The following is a 16,442-nucleotide window of genomic DNA, read 5'->3' as shown; positions in this document are numbered from 1 at the left end:
AATGTTGAAGCTCAATCAGAATAGCTCTCAGTGAGATGAAAGCATGCTTTGCTTAAGCCAGACCCATAGAAAAATAGAGTTGCGCCGGAAAAATTTAAAACCAGAGTGAAAGTCACACTGAGAGATACTTTGGTAAGTATGAAAGAAATAAATAATACTTCCATTAACTATCAGCTGGGCAACTTAGTAGGACACAAAACTACTGGAAAATTTAGATTGAAAAATTTTAGGGTGAATGTAATACAATTAAAGAACCAAAGTGAACGATTTTCTAGGTTTGAGGAACAAATGTTACTACAGAATGGCACTACATTGATTATGACACTTACAGACCCAATTATTACAGTTTGGAAAATGTATAAAGGAGATACCTAGCCCAAAGAAAAAGGTAGGGGAAAAGAAGGAACTGCAGTATTTGATAGATACATTCAATCAGTTGTTTTTTTTAAGGAGGTACCGGGGAATGAACCCAGGACCTCATACATGGGAAGCATGTGCTCAACCACTGAGCTACATCTGCTCCCCAATGAGAGTTGGTCTTTTTGTTTGTTTGCTTTTAGGAGGCACCAGGGATTGAACCTGGGACCTTGTACATGGAAAGCAGGCACTCAACCACTTGAGCTATATCTGGTCCGCACATACTCAATCTTAAGCAATGCTCTCTGATCCATAGATTTCTCTTCCTTGTTTTCTTGAGGCAACCTACTTGCCTCATCTTTATGGTAAGATCAAACACCCCAAAATGTTGACTACTTTATTGACTCACATTTTTGTAGTTTTGGGTTTACCCAGCTCTCAATCCTAAACATACTCTGGCAAGGTAAAACGGTTTATAGTGTAAGTAGGTATTCACAGGGTTGGGTGAAAGAGGACAATCACTTCAAATGATTAAATTGAGCAGAAGAAACTTTATACTATCCATGAAAACAGGTCATAGGGCTAGTAAGAACAGATTGTTGACACCTCTGCCAGGACAGCCAAACATGATTAAGGTAGCTGGTGACCCTGCTTTTTCCTCTTCCAGTTTATGTTTCTAGGGAAGAAGAGGAAAAAAAGGCCCCCAATAATGAGTTACTTGATCTTACCACATCAATCTCTGTGTTGGAATGTCCCATGTTACAAACAATACAGCTGTTCTTCATACGGTCCAAGTGCTCCCTGGTTACCACATTCTTGTTACCTTAAAAACAGAAGAGATATTTACTTATATGCAAAAGAATGAAGTTGGACCCCTACCTCACAACACGCACAAAATTAAACTCAAAATCGATCAAAGACCTAAATGCTAGAACTAAATATATAAAACATTTAGACAAAAGCATAGGAGTAAATCTTTGTGCCTTGGGTTAGGCAATGGTTTCTTAGATATGACACCTAAAGTACAGGTATACCAAAGGAAAAAATAAATATCTTAGGACTACATAAACATTTAAAACTTTTGTGCTACAAATGATACCAAGAAAGTGAAAAGACAACCCACAGATGGGAGAAAATATTTGCAAATCACGTATCTGATAAAAGACTTATGCCCAACATAAATAAAGAACACTTATAACTCAACAATAGAAAGACACATAACCCAATTGAAAAATGGGCAAAGGATCTGAATAAACATTTCTCCAAAGAAGATATACAAATGGCCAAAAAATACATGAAAAGATGTAAACATCATTAACTATTGGGGAAACACAAATCAAAAACTCAATGAGATAACACTTCAAACTCACCAGAATGGCTATAATAAAAAAGACAGACAATAACAAGTACTGGTGAGGATGTGGAGAAATGAGAACCCTCATACATTGCTGGTGGATTGTAAAATGATACAGCCGCTTTGGAAAACAGTTTGGTAATTTCTCAAACTATAGAGTTACCACATGACCCAGCAATTCTACTTCTAGTTATATACCCAAGGGCATTGAAAACAGATGTTCACACAAAAACTTGTTCATAAATATCGATAGCAGCATTATTCATAATAACCAAAAAATGAAAACAACCCAAATGTCCACCAACATGAATGAATAAACAAAACATGGTATTATCCATAAAATGGAATATTATTCAGCAATAAAAAGGAATGAAGTACTGATACATGCTAAACATGGATGAACCTTGAGCACATTATGCTAAGTGAAGGAAGCCAGTTGCAAATGCCCACATACTGTATGATTCCAATTATATGAAATGTCCAGAATAGGCAAATGTATAGAGATATAAGGTAGATCAATGGTTGCCTATGGCTATGCGAGGGTAGAAGGTAGAAAGAGGAGTGACTACTAATTATATGGGGGTTTCTTTTCGGGATGATGAAAATTTTCTAGAATTAAATCATGGTGATAGTTGCGCAACTTTACCAAAAATCACTGAATTGGATACTTTAAAAGGGTGAATTTTATGGTATGTGAATTATATCTCAATAAAAAAAATTAGATTGTGGTGATGGTTGCACAACCCTATGAATTCAGTAGAAAACATTGCTTTGTATGGTTATGTGTGACAGTTTGAAATTATTTTATAAATCTCAAAAAGAAAAAGATTATGTTCTTGAACTAATCCATTCCTGTGGGTGTGGGGTCCTTTTGATTGGACTATATCACTGAGGCATGACTCAAGTTGGATCTCCACCATCTTACTGGAGCTTTATGTAAATGGAGGCGCAGAGAGAGGCAGACAGAGAAAGGAAGCTGCCATCTTTGATCTTGCCATGTGAGAGAGGACTCAAGGGCACTAGAAGCCAAAGCTTAAGCACAAAGCCCCTAAGAGGCTAGGCCCATGGAGCACCTCAAGGCTGACTGACAGCCCACAGCTGAACTCAGGAAGAAAGCAGAGCAGTGGAGACTGAGAGAGGCAGTCCAGAAAGAGACATAGCCCTATGCCTGGTTGCCCACAGCTGAGCTCCAGGAGGCAGATTCTGGAGGGGAAGGCAGGGATGTTGGAAGGGATTGGCTGCCATCTTTGTGAAGTGGCAAGATCCCGCATCACCAGTAGCTGACTTTGGTGAGAAAGCATCTCTGATGGTGCTTCAGTTTGGACATTTCATGGCCTTAGAACTGTCAGCTTTTACCCTAAATAAAAATCTCCATTATAAAAGACAACCCATTTTAGGTACTTTGCATCAGAAGCCCTTTGGCAAGGACAGCTTCTGTGTGAGGCAAGAACAGCTTCTAATGTTACCTATTCCCTGCCCCCAAATAAGTAGCTTGGTCCAAGGAAACAAGTCATTTTTTGAGTTTTAGAGAGGAATATGCAGAGGTGGCTTGTTTCCCACTTTATTTTACTTTTTAATTTTTATTTCTCTACCCTCCCACCTCCCGTTGTCTGCTCTCTGTGTTCATTCACTGTGTGTTCTTCTGTGATCGCTTGTATTCTTGTCAGCAGCACCTGGAATCTGTGTCTTGTTTTTTGTTGTGTCATCTTGCTGCATCAGCTCTCTGCGTGTGCAGTGCCATTCCTGGGCAGGCTGTGCTTTTTTTGTGCTGGGCGGCTCTCCTTATGGGGTGCACTCCTTGCATGTGGGGCTCCCCTACACGGGGGACACCCCTGTATGGCACGGCACTCCTTGTGTGCATCAGGACTGCGCGTGGGCCAACTCATCACATGTGTCAGGAGGCCCTAGGTTTGAACCGTGGACCTCCCATATGGTAAGCGGAGACCCTATCCATTGGGCCAAATCCACTTCCCCCCACTTTCTCTATCTATGAAGAATCTAGCTCTAGCCTTGCCTTGATTACATTGAAAAACATACTTGCTTACTTTTGGAGGTAAAATAAAAAATCAAGAGTACAAATTTAAGATACAGCTTCCCAAATAAAACAACAAATAAATCTCATCTCTAGCTATCTCTGAGGTAGTTAAGGATAGATGGAGATATAGAACAATAATAAGGGGGTAGAGATATACTTTTTCACAGGGATGATCTAATGGTAAACCTGTGGTTAGAGCTCAAAAGAGGTAGGAAGAATATAAAAGATTGACTGGTTTTGTGGATTACTATCTCTTGTTCTTAGAGTTTGGTTTTGGTCAGACATTTCTAGTCACTTTTCATTTGCTGCATGAAAGTGTTCTCAAGTGTCACCTATTTTATTTGTCATAATCATACCTGTACAGGTAATAACAATGTCCACTTGTCGGATGACCTCATTTAATTTCACCAGTCGAAATCCATCCATGCTGTTGAAATAAAGCATGTTAAATTAACCTTAATAGGCAGTTGCAGAGTCTTTTGCCACAGAAACTCACAAAAGCTATTACCAAGTCCCTTTGATACCTACATTGTCACTTCTTGATAGAGTAGGACTAACCTTAGCAGTGAAATCTTCAAACTATTGACTCAGTTCATATGGGACCAAAATAAAAGGTCCCTTCACATTACTGGAACTTATATCATTACTGGAACTTATATCTTCCTGATATTTGTGAGAGAGAGGTTAACATGAGATTCTCTAATCAAGTTTCTAGAGAGTGCCACTTAGCCATGGAATTTACTACTCCATTGAAACTGCTCTCGCCAAGATCATGGTCTCACAAATGCCAAAAATAAAAGCAGTTCTTAGCTCCTTATATTATTTGACTTCCTCTGCTACATTTAACATTATTTGCCTTCTTAAAACTCTGTATTCCTTGGACTTGATGATACCATTCTGGTTTTCCTCTTACTTTTCTGATTGCTCCTTCTCATTCTTAGCCACCATTTGAATGTTGGTACTCTACATGGTTCTGCCCTTGACACTTTTCTCTATTCTTGCAATTCTCATCCATACCCTTTCCTTGGCTGCAATGAACACATATAGCCCCATATCTTTATAATAGGTGGCTATGACCATATATGGGGCTGATTCTCACTTTTACATCTTTAGCTTATATCTCTCTGAAGCTTCAGAACCATGGAGTAAATGACCTATCAGATAGCTCCTCATGGATGCCCAACAAGCATCTCAAAAACTTATTGTCTTTGAAATTAAACTTATTACCTTCTCCAAACACCATCTGTTTCTTCTTTTTTTCTCCTATATTCCTATTTTGATCAATGGCATCACTGTTTGCCCAAGTGTACGAGCCAAATAAACTCTCCTTATTTGAATTTTACCAAATCTGACTGATTCTTTCTCCTTAACTCCTTAAGATCTCTTGAATTTGTCCTCTCCATCCATACTGGCCTTGGTTAAGTTCAGGTCTTATTACTTCTTGTCTAGATTATTACAATACCCCTGGCCCAACCTCATTGCCTCTAGCTTTACATCTCTCTAATCATTCTGCAGAGTCATTTCCCTAAATGCAATTTGGATCATGTAACTTCCTTGGTTAAAATACTGCAGTGAGACTGCCCACTGTTGTTAGGATAAGATCTAAATGTTACTTTGGCATTTAAGCAAGGTCCTTTATGATTCCTATGATTCCTATCTTGGATATTACTATTTTCCCAAATTTATTCTGTCTAATAACTATATTAAAATACTCACAGCTTCTGAAATATGCCATGCTATCTCCTTCTTCTGTGACTATGCACATGTTCCTTTGGTATGCTTGCAATATACCTCTAAACTACAAAAGCTTTTATACAAGTTTCAAGACTCAGCTCTATTGACACCTTTTTCTACCCTACCCCCTTGCTCCCGAGTTAGATATTTCTTCTTTGTGCTCTACAGAAGCATGTGCTATTTACCTCCATCATAGCACTTACTATACTTCACAGTGGTTATTTGTCCATGTGCTTCTAAAAGCAGGAACCCTGTCTTAGTCATCTTATTCCTCCTCAGCACAAGCACAGTGTCCAATACATAGTGAGAGATTAATGCATATCTATAAGACAATTTGAACAATATCTAAATCAAAGGATGTTTAGATTTCTATAATGAATTCGGAGAGTATTAGAAAGGTAACAGTTCCTCATTGTTTGCAGGAGTCCTGACCCAGAGGAAGTCAAAAACTCTGTTGGAAAAAATCTGTGTGTTTACAGCTGGGTGTGTGGAAAGTTGTAGGATCAGAGAAAATGGTTATGGTAAAATCCTTAAGAAGCTTCACTCTATCTTGGTGCCTTCCACTATAGGGTTAATGGTAAGGATGGGGTGAGTTAGTTGTCCAGAGATGGGAACTCTGCAACAGTTTTCAGGACAGTGGTATTTCCCATCCTGCTGAGGATGGCAAAGGACAGTTTTAATAATAGCTACCATTTAGTGAGCATCCATTTTATGACAGAAGCTCTGCACTTTAAATAGTTGCTCAATTATTACATAATATATAGTAACACATCATAATTACATAATTATTTTACTCAGTTCTCATATCCCTATGAAGTTAAGGATGATTACCTACATGTAACAGATGGTAAATATGCAGTTTAGGGAAGTTAAATAACTCGCCCGGGTTTATTTGACATACCATACTTATTCTCTCATAAAAAGGATCCATGTGATTGGAAAAGCCTAAAAACTGGCCCTGAAAGCAGGAGATCGGAGCAGTACTAGAAACTATTCTTTTTTTTTTTTTTACCTTTAATTTTGGAATAATTTCAAACTAGGAATTATAAGAGTAGTACAAAGAACTCCTGTATCCCCTTCAGATTTACCAGATTTTACCTTTAATTTGGATTTGTCTGACGCTTTTTATGATTAGATTCAGGTTATACATTTTTGGGAGGAGTATGACAGAAGTGCTCTTCTCAATGAATAACATCAAAAAGCATCTGAGGTCAGCCTATTTCTTTTTTGATCATTGTTGCAAAGGGACAAGGATTACTAGAGAGACGGTAAGGGGCAACTTGTTCTCTAGCTCAAGGCATTCCCTGTTACTATTGCCACAGGAATTCTAAATTTTACCTTCTCTGATAGTCTCTGCTCTCTCAGAGCAGAGCTCTTTTATCTTTGAAAGACAGGAGGTTGTAGTTGTTGGCAGCTTGTCTCAGGATCTAGACCCCTCTAAGAAAAGATGTGGCATTACTTGGAGGCAGCTACAAGAGCACATGTTAGATGGCAGTGCAGAGGAAGAAGCGAGTCTCCTTAAGCATGCTCACCAGGCTTGCAGAGCACAGATGGGGTCAATCTCAGTTACATACACAATAGCACCCATGGCTTTCAGAGCAGCGCAGCACCCCTTCCCAACCTGAGGAGGGGAGAAAAGGCACAAAATAAAGGAAGTCAGTTTCTCAAAGCTTCTGGTAGAATTCACCGCCCTTCCCCCGCACCCAAAAGGCATTTCACTGAATAGATTCATCCTTGGGGAAAAATAAGAAAAACAAATAAATGAATGCAGCTCATAAACAAATTCCTGGCTCCTGCTTAGCACATGCATGTGCACAAGAACACCCACACTCACGATTTCTAATCAAAACACAAGCTAAAAGAACAGCACAACAGTGTTCCTGGAGCAAGTCTGAAAATCAACCTAAGGAAAAATTGGCAAAAATGCAAAGGGAAAAAGAAAGATTGCTTTTTAACCAGAGGGTCTCTCTAAAGTTCCTTTTATTGATCTGAAGAGGTAAAAGGAAGTACTCTTATACAAATAAAAAATTCTAGTATATTTCAACAAAATACATTTTAATCATCTAATAAGTAAAAGGTTAAACTTTACCTCTCCATAGCCACAGACCACCACTTGCTTTCCACCAAACATCATGTCTGTTGTCCTTTTAAGTCTAAGGGGGGAAAAACATTAAATCAGAAAAATCTTCTCTGTTACTCTCTTGAGGCTATCTAGGGTGTTTTAGTTTTCATGGGGTTTTTTCATTTTGAAAGAAATCCTGGTTTCTATCCTAGAGAAACTAATGATCAGAAAGAAAAGTTGAATAAACTATGGATTTTCTCACTTCTTGTCATTCAACCAGTTCCATCTATCTGTGAGGTGTTTTGTCTTGATATGCTTACAAAGTGGCTTTTAAACATAAAAACAATGTACACCTATTATGCCATATTTAGAAAAAAAGAAAAGATACAAAAAGAAAAAAATAATAAAGATTTTTATTAAGTGAGTGAAAACACTCTGGTTTAATAGAAACATTACTCTAGCTTATTGGTTTGGAAAGAAAATGTAAACTAGAACAATGATAAATGAATAATGCATTTAGTAGTATCAGAATGCCAACAGGTCCTACATTAATTCAACAGGGAAGGCAATGGGTAATAGGTGGAAAAGAGCTTTGGAATTGCCAACACTGACTATTGTGAATTTTCTGAGGCTGATTCCTTCTCAGGCACATTCTCTTTGTCTCTGAATCTCTTATGGAACTGGTCCTTACTGATCTCAGGGTCTCTTGGAAGAACATGTAGGAGCAGTTTCTGGCTTCTCTTTCAGTTCATTTAGTCTCCCTTCTCTAGGAATCTCTGGCTAGGCAGAAGAAATCCAGTCTATTCTAAAACAGTTCATACATATAACTGTGGGTCTTTCTATCCATTTATCTGTTTAACTCTCCTGTTTAAAATCATCTGTAAATGCCTCAAAGACAAAGTAGAGATATTGTCTGTTTAATGATTTGGCAGCACCATTCAATAGGAACTAGTATAATGCCTGATCAATAAAGATCAGTTAAGATCAGAGGAAATTCTTGTTGAGTGACAAGAACAAGTCCATCATACTCAAAAGTCATGGTCTAAGAGAAAGGTCCCAGAATAGAAGAAATCATATTTCTTAACTTCCTTTGCTTTTATTACCCACAAGTCTTTCCTCCTTTCTTCCATTAGGAAGAGGGCTCTCTCTTTGTGACTATGAATCACTGTATGGCAGAAAGGAAACTTCATCAACACTGCTACTCTGCATATGATAGTTAGGCTGCCAGACCTGGATGGATTCCAGTTTGGCAATAATTTCCCTATGATCTTAAGGACCAGATCTGCTGCAAGGTTCAGGATGAAAGATAGAAAAGACCTCAGCCAAGGAAGAGGGGTGTAAGCTAACTGGTGGTATATACGAGGCAGGCCCAGTCTCTGACTTCTCTTTCTTCTAACCCAGGACCCTCTAGAAGAGTACCTGAAATACTATCTATTTTACAATATGAAAATTACATCTGGGTCCTTTGGAGCTACTGTGATATCCTTAGTCTTTCTTCAAAGTGGAACTTCAATCTCCAGAAGACTGAGCTTGTACCACTTTTTTGGCATTGTAACCCAGTTACAGGAGTGTCCTCTAGGTGTCAGTGGGGCCATTCTAGTATTGCTTATGGTACAGTGTGTAATCAGCTCAGAACTACAGAAGGTCAATCACTAAAATCTTCCTTATATGGTGTTTTATTGGCCAAATCTTTCCATTACTGCCTTCCCTGATGCATACTTTGTTTCTTCTTTAATTTTTCCTGCTTTCAACTCTTCTGATAAGAACAACTGCCCTTGAGTCAACTGGAAAGTTTTTTACCATCTGAAAATGCCAATGATCCTTTGCCTCCTCAGCAGGTTTCTGGTGGATAGCTGATCTTTCTCTATTTCTTCACTGTTGAAATCTAACCTTAACCCCTGTTTCACTGCTTCCAACTTACTCTTACTTTCATATATCTCTTATATTAAAGAATCTTTTTACAAACAGGATGAACTCTCCTTAGGAAAGACTGTCAGTTTTTATGAACCTTGTATGGGCATCATAACATGTTTGTTTTTACTGAACCTAATATAACAGACTTTAGGCTCAATGATTTGCAACTTGAAAAAATTAAGATATTGAGTTGTGGATGAATGAATATTTAATGAATATGTGCCCAGCTTGCTACTGATTTTATCAGGCTTAAGGCTATTCATTACAATAACACATGTGGAGAGAACTCTGGGCAGTCTGTAGGCAGACTGATGGATTGGAAATTCACTTAAATGTCCAGTCTAATTGATAATACTATTGATTCTATAGCATTATTAATTAAAAATATTTAGAATCTGCATTAAGCATTCCCCAAATCAAAAATATTTCAAAGCAAAAAAGATCCCCTAAGAACTGTCTATTTTAACCTCAGAACCTCCTATAAAGGGTTCTAGAAACAAGGGCCAGGGAACTAACACTGAACAACGGAATACATATGTTATCCCATTTAATAGTCAGAATAGTTCTACGCAGTAGGTCTTACAGTTACCATTTTACATGTGAGAAAATAGGCACAGAGAGGTTAAATAAACTAGCCCAAGGTCTTATAGCTAATTAATGATAGTGCCAGTATTCAAACCAAGGTCTTTCTGGCTCCAATCCCTGTGGTACTGCCACCCAGGATAATGTCTGAGACCAAGACTGGATGGTGGGTGGCGGACTTGGACCAGTGGTTAGGACGTCCATCTACCACATGGGAGGTCCACGGTTCAAACCCCGGGCCTCCTTGACCTGTGTGGAGCTGGCCCATGCTGCAGGGCTGATGCGCGCAAGGAGTGCCCTGCCACGCAGAGGTGTCCCCCGCATAGGGGAGCCCCACGCGCAAGGAGTGCACCCTGTAAGGAGAGCGGCCCAGCACGAAAGAAAGTGCAGCCTGCCCAGGAATGGTGCTGCACACACGGAGAGCTGACGCAACAAGATGACGCAACAAAAAGAAACACAGATTCCCGTGCCCCTGGCAACAACAGAAGCGGACAAAGAAACAAGACGCAGCAAACAGACACAGAGAACAGACAACCGGTGTGGGGGGGAGAAATAAATAAATAAATCTTTAAAAAAAAAAAAAAAAGACTGGATGGTACTGTGACCCACAAGCTCTTTTTTCTTTTTTCCATTAACCTATACATTATGGAAACCTTTTGCCAAAAGAGGCAATATTCTAAACCAAGTTAATGGTTTCCCATAGAGAATTTTGAGTCTTCCTAGCAAGAATGAAGGTATTTCAGGACATACATGCGGGATAAGAAAATGAGTACTAGAAAAAAACACACAGTATTTGGTATATATCTAAGCAGATTATGTTGCACTAGCAGAGCTTACAGATGAAAAAAATTAGAAATGCCTCTGAGAATTGATTCTTTGCCCACCACAAGTGTCCAGATAGCTAGAGAATTATGTGATAGCTGGAACTTAAGAACCGACAGCATGACCTGGAATAGGAGCACCAGGAACCTTCTTCCAAATCACCAAAGATAGTTATTTATACTGACTTTAGTTATTGACCTGAAGGACTGACAGGATCACAAAATAAAAACTGCCCACCAATAGACAGGAGCTAATCTGATTTCTTAAGTGAAAGAGATTTGCCTCTACTAGCAATAGTAACAGTAGGCTCTGAGTTATGAAATATTGTGTGCGATGTGCTGATAGATCCAGAGATGCCACATGAATTACTTCTAGAAACAACCAAAACCAAAAACCTTAGATCCTCAACTCAATAACTCAAGTTCATCCCATAGATAACAAAACATACCCATCAAATGAAATAAAATAAACAAAAATATAGCAGAGAAATAAAACAAAAAACATACCCATCAAGAATTGATTCACGACAACAGTAGAGGTTGTCAAATTTTTGTTTGGTGACTGAGTCATTGACATTCATGGCTGGAACACACAGCTTCCCAGCCTTGGATAGCTGGTACAGTCTGAGGATGAGAGAAATCAGGAATATAAAACAATGAGATATTGCAATCAGATTCATATCAAATCCCAAAAAATACATTGGTTGAACATGAGAGTATGAGATTTCACTAGTCTCATTATGTGACTACAGAGAAATAAAGAATATCTTTCTAGAGTCTGTATATAGCTTAGACATGAAGATCTTAATCAAAAGTCATGTGGAGAAAATTCTTGATTGAACTCTAATTTTTAAGGGCTTAAATGTAAAAAATGCAACTGCATCATATTAATTTTATTCCTTTTAATTATAAAAGGAGTAACTTTAAGTACTATTTTTAAAATAATGCATAGTCCCACGACTTTAATTCAACAATTTTAATTTTCAAATAGTCTTAGTTCACATACATGTAATTATGTATATCTATTTACACTTATCATAACCATTTGCAAGATTCTGCATAATACTCTTATTTATACATTTTGATGGCTGTATATGACTTCATTATAGTTTAGTTAACTTCTGTGGAGGAACTGTTACATTACTTCCTCCTCCTTCTTTTCTATTGCCTGACATGGCAACAAACACATTCAAGGAATAGTTTTGTTTTCACTTGTTTCTTTTTTTTTTAGGATACATAGCCAAGAATGGGATTATAGGGTCAAAGCATATGAACAATATGCATCAATAAACAATGCCTTTTATTCACTTACTGAACCAATATTTACTGAGAGTCTGCTATATGCACTGTACCAGGTGCTGGAGTTAATATGATTAGAAAGTTAGATATAGTACTTGTCCTTACAGAATATATAGTCAAAAGTTTTGGTAATGGATGGTTATGATGGTGGTACAACATTATGAATGTAGTTAACACCACTGAGCTTATAATTTTAAGTGGATAAAATGGGAAATTTTAGGTTGTATATATGTTGTCAGTATAAAGTTTTTTAAAAAGAGCAAAAAGTTTTCTCAATGAAATTTGGAAATGTATAGATAAATTATGTTAATTTATTCTTTCCTATGTAAAATACAAAAAAATAGTATCTCACATTTATTCTGGCAAAAAGACGTTTATTGGAAAGGTTGTAAACAAGACTCTGAGACATAGAGAAGATAGTAAAATAAAATATCAAATACTTACAACAACAAAAGGGTATTTCTCAACCAGGAAGCCATTGAAATTTAACATAGTACAAATCTTTGTTGTGTAGGACTAGCTTGGCACTGTAAGATATTTACCAACCCTGACCCTTAAAAGTAAATGGTAATAGTATTAATACTCTAGTAATTACGATAACCTAACACCCTCCAGACATTTCTAAATATCCTTTTTCCCCTCTGAGATGGCTCTCTCATCTGTTTGCTTGTTGTTTTTTGCTCTTTGTCTGCTCGTTGTCTGTTTGTTTTTTCTTTAGGAGGGACAGGAAACCAAACACAGGACCTCTCATGACAAATATCCTTTTTGAAGAAGGGTTCCACCTTCAGTTGAGAACTACTAAAGTACCAGTAATGTAAGAGTATAGTAAGCTTATCTCTATCTTGCCAGACTAAGTATTAAAATAAATTCTTTTTCCAATTTAGGTATAAAATGGTATGCCAAGACTAATTTAAATTATATTTCTGGAGTACTTTTAAGATATTATCTGATAAATCAAGCCATTTTCACTAAGTTAATGGATGGAAAGAACTGTGGGGATCCAGACTAAAAAAGTTTTATTTTAAGTAACAAACTAAGTCAACTAAAATTAGAACTAGGCTTTTCAATTGAAATTAATCCCTTTCTAAAAGTCTCAAGGTATAATATAGCCCTTAGTTTTATATATTAAAAAGTCACAATATACTTAAATACTGATAATAGCTTATTCAGAATTTACTTCTCCAAAATTATTATTTTATATTTTTGGGTTTTTTTTTTTTTTTTTTAAACAGTAAACAGGAGTGATTTCAGTTTTTACTCCAGAAAAACTGAAACAAAACCCTACATTTGAGAAACAAAATCCTACATCCTTGCTTTTTATGTAATGTAAGCTCTATGAAGGCACGAGTTTTTGTCTCTTTTGTGTACTGCAATCCCTGGCACCTAGAGTGGTTCCTGGCTTATTGTAGATGCTCAATACATATTTGTTGAATAAATGAATTAGTCCAAAAAAGACATTTATTGCATTACTACAACTTCAAAACATGAGGATCCCAGCTGTTTTACGTTTCTTATTTGTGTTAACTTAAAAAAAAAAAGTACACAGACTCAGATCTGGTCTCCTCATAACAGTTTCCAACTTTTAATATAATTTAGTCTATAGGCAATGTATAATAAGAATATATAGGCTGCATAATACCTTACCTATGGACTCCAGTAACACTCTCTTCCACTATGCCTTTAATTTTCTTAAACATGTTGGGATACTTCTTATAAATCCAGTGAGTAAGATCCCCTCCATCATCCAAGATCTGCAATAATAAGCATCAATAATTTCATTTTGCTGAACAGTGAAAGCATCCAGTCCTTCTCTGGGTCTTATAAAACAATTTCTAATTACCAATATACAAATATTTAAAATTTCCCATATGGTTATGCAAAGTGACTTAAAGCCAGAGCTAATGCAATAATGGAACAAATAGTCATGAAACTGAAGTAAAAGACAATGAGGGTGAAAAACCAATTGTAGGGAAGAAGACTTGGCCCAATGGATAGGGCGTCCGTCTACCATATAGGAGGTCCACGGTTCAAACCCCGGACCTCCTTGACCTGTGTGCAGCTGGCCCACGCGCAGTGCTGATATGCGCAAGGAGTGCCGTGCCACACAGGGGTGTCCCCCGTGAGAGCCGCCCAGCACGAAAGAAAGCGCAGCCTGCCCAAGAATGGCGCCACACACATGGAAAGCTGATGCAACAAAAAAAAAACACAGATTCCCATGCTGCTGACAACAACAGAAGCGGACAAAGAAGAACACGCAGCAAATGGACACAGAGAAGAGAGAACAGACAACTGGGGAGGGAGGAAGGGGAGAGAAAAAAAAAAGAATGAAAAAAAAAAAAGACCAGTTGTAATTCTCACAGCCAAATGATCTTCCCACATGACATTCTTACTATATCAAAATACACAGCAACTCAGATGAGGAACTTCTCATAGATCAATAGTTTAAGTGGTTATCTAGACTGCTCCTTCAATATACTGTAGATAATCAGGAAGCCTAAACCTGAAATTAGCAGATTTCTATTGCTTAAATTCAGGACTTTTAATATATTCAGTCAAGACTTAGTTTAGATAAAAGGACAGATAATTAGTCTCCTTCCCAGAACAAAGGCTTATAAAACTATATTCATTAATCCTTACTTCTCCCAAAGTAAGACACTCTCCTACTCAATATGTCAGGCAGCACTGTAGGGTTTTGCGTGGTACAACCTCACATGCTATATTAGCCAAATTAAAAATAACTGAGAAACTGTGCAGCATGTAGGTGTACAAGCATGCTTCTGAACAGCTCATCACTATTTCAGGTTAGGATTAAAGATAAATTCAGTGCTGTGCCACTGGAATTTTCATCAGTAGAGGGAAGGTTCTGAATTATAAATAAGCTAAGGCAGGACCAGCTTAGACTATTATCAGGCACTAAGCTGTGGTACTTCAGACCTTCATCTGGTATTGGAAGCACTTAGAAGAACTTTCCAAATTGTTACTCATCTTCCTGGAAAGTCTCCATAGAACTGAGTTGCTCTCTGCTGGCATGCTCCCATTTTGCATTCCCATCAATTTTCAACACCCCTACAAGTACCAAAATGCCACTCTGGACCCCAGAGTACACAAAATCCCCAACCTCATGGGTACCACCTGATCTTTTTCTTGTTCCTGCTCCTGGTGTTGATCTCTTTTCTCTGACTTAGCTAAATCTTGCCTGAAAGCAGGGATCCAAGGCAGGACTCCCATTAAAACTTTTATACATGCTCCACACTACAAGTTAGTGCTCCATTAGTTCCCTAGTAGAAACCATCACAATAGATGCCCTAGGAAACCGAAAGGTTCCTTTGGGTTTCCCTCTCCTTTTCTGGATATATATGGAATCCCACATGAAGGTTTTCGTTGCAACCCCTCATCCCTAGCCACAAAAAAGATATGAAAAAGAACAAAAGAGGACAATGACAAAAAAAGATATGACACAAGAAAGGTTGGGCACTTGGAAACCCTGCTTTATAAATCCCACTGCTCTTGTCCACATTTCCCCTATAACAAAGTTATCTAATAGAGGCAGGTTGCTGGCATACCTAATATTGATTTAATGAATGCAGCCTGTAATTCTTACCATATAATTCTATTGCAAAATTTTTTGTGACCAGGGAATCTTCCTGAAGTTAGAAAGCAAAGAAAAGTACTAGATCTTGATGGGGCCCAAAGAGGTACAGGTCCTGTTTTCTGGGGTGACAATTTTTTTTTTTGTCCTTGTCTTACTCTCCTCATTCACCTTTCTAGCAGCTTGTGCTGGCTCTTCAGTTTGTCAAAAGTTCTCTGGGCACAATCCCATGTGCTCTCTGTGATCATGACTATAAAATTAATGTTTTCTTCCCATGAGAAACACTTTGGTGCATCTTCTTTAGTATTTGTCAGTCATACTCTCTCATGTTACTGTCAAACTGTGTTATAATGAGATAATCCATCTTCCAGCCACAAATGCCCCCTTTTCAGGATATGAAAGCTTTAACCCAGCTTCCTCAAACCATCATTTGGTGCAATGTGACCTAGATCACAGAATCCAGAAAGAGACTGCTTTTCTCTGCCATGTAACAGGTGAGTCCTGCTCTGTAGTCTTTGGCAGCAAGTCATGGTTGGACTAAAGCTTTAAGCATTAATTTTTCTATTGATTCCTTAATTTCCTCCCTCATTAATATGAACAAATATTTGCAAAGTAAAACTGACTCATATTTTGTGCAGATTTTAGCCTTGTTTTGAAAATCTACTGTGTTATCAGCTGTATGAACTTGATTTATT

The 16,442-nt window shown here is 37.7% G+C and overlaps 1 protein-coding gene across 8 annotated transcripts in view; it reads right to left on the bottom strand.

Moving 5' to 3' along the window:
* Positions 1–16,442, bottom strand: part of AHCYL2 (adenosylhomocysteinase like 2) — a 272,609-nt gene that overhangs the window by 10,762 nt on the left and 245,405 nt on the right. For all 8 annotated transcript variants that reach the window (XM_023590153.2, XM_004463221.4, XM_004463225.4 and 5 more), the window contains 6 exons: positions 13,803–13,909; positions 11,367–11,483; positions 7,570–7,633; positions 7,013–7,101; positions 4,103–4,173; positions 1,086–1,180 (listed from right to left, as the gene is read on the bottom strand). In XM_023590153.2, coding sequence (XP_023445921.2) covers positions 1,086–1,180; positions 4,103–4,173; positions 7,013–7,101; positions 7,570–7,633; positions 11,367–11,483; positions 13,803–13,909 — 543 coding nt within the window. The remainder of the gene's footprint in view (positions 1–1,085; positions 1,181–4,102; positions 4,174–7,012; positions 7,102–7,569; positions 7,634–11,366; positions 11,484–13,802; positions 13,910–16,442) is intronic.

This window comes from Dasypus novemcinctus, chromosome 5 (genome assembly GCF_030445035.2).
Source record: "Dasypus novemcinctus isolate mDasNov1 chromosome 5, mDasNov1.1.hap2, whole genome shotgun sequence".
In the NCBI taxonomy this organism is placed as follows: Eukaryota; Metazoa; Chordata; class Mammalia; order Cingulata; family Dasypodidae; genus Dasypus; species Dasypus novemcinctus.
The sequence above is the reverse complement of the archived record's forward strand: the minus strand, read 5'-3'. Positions and strand labels throughout refer to the sequence as shown.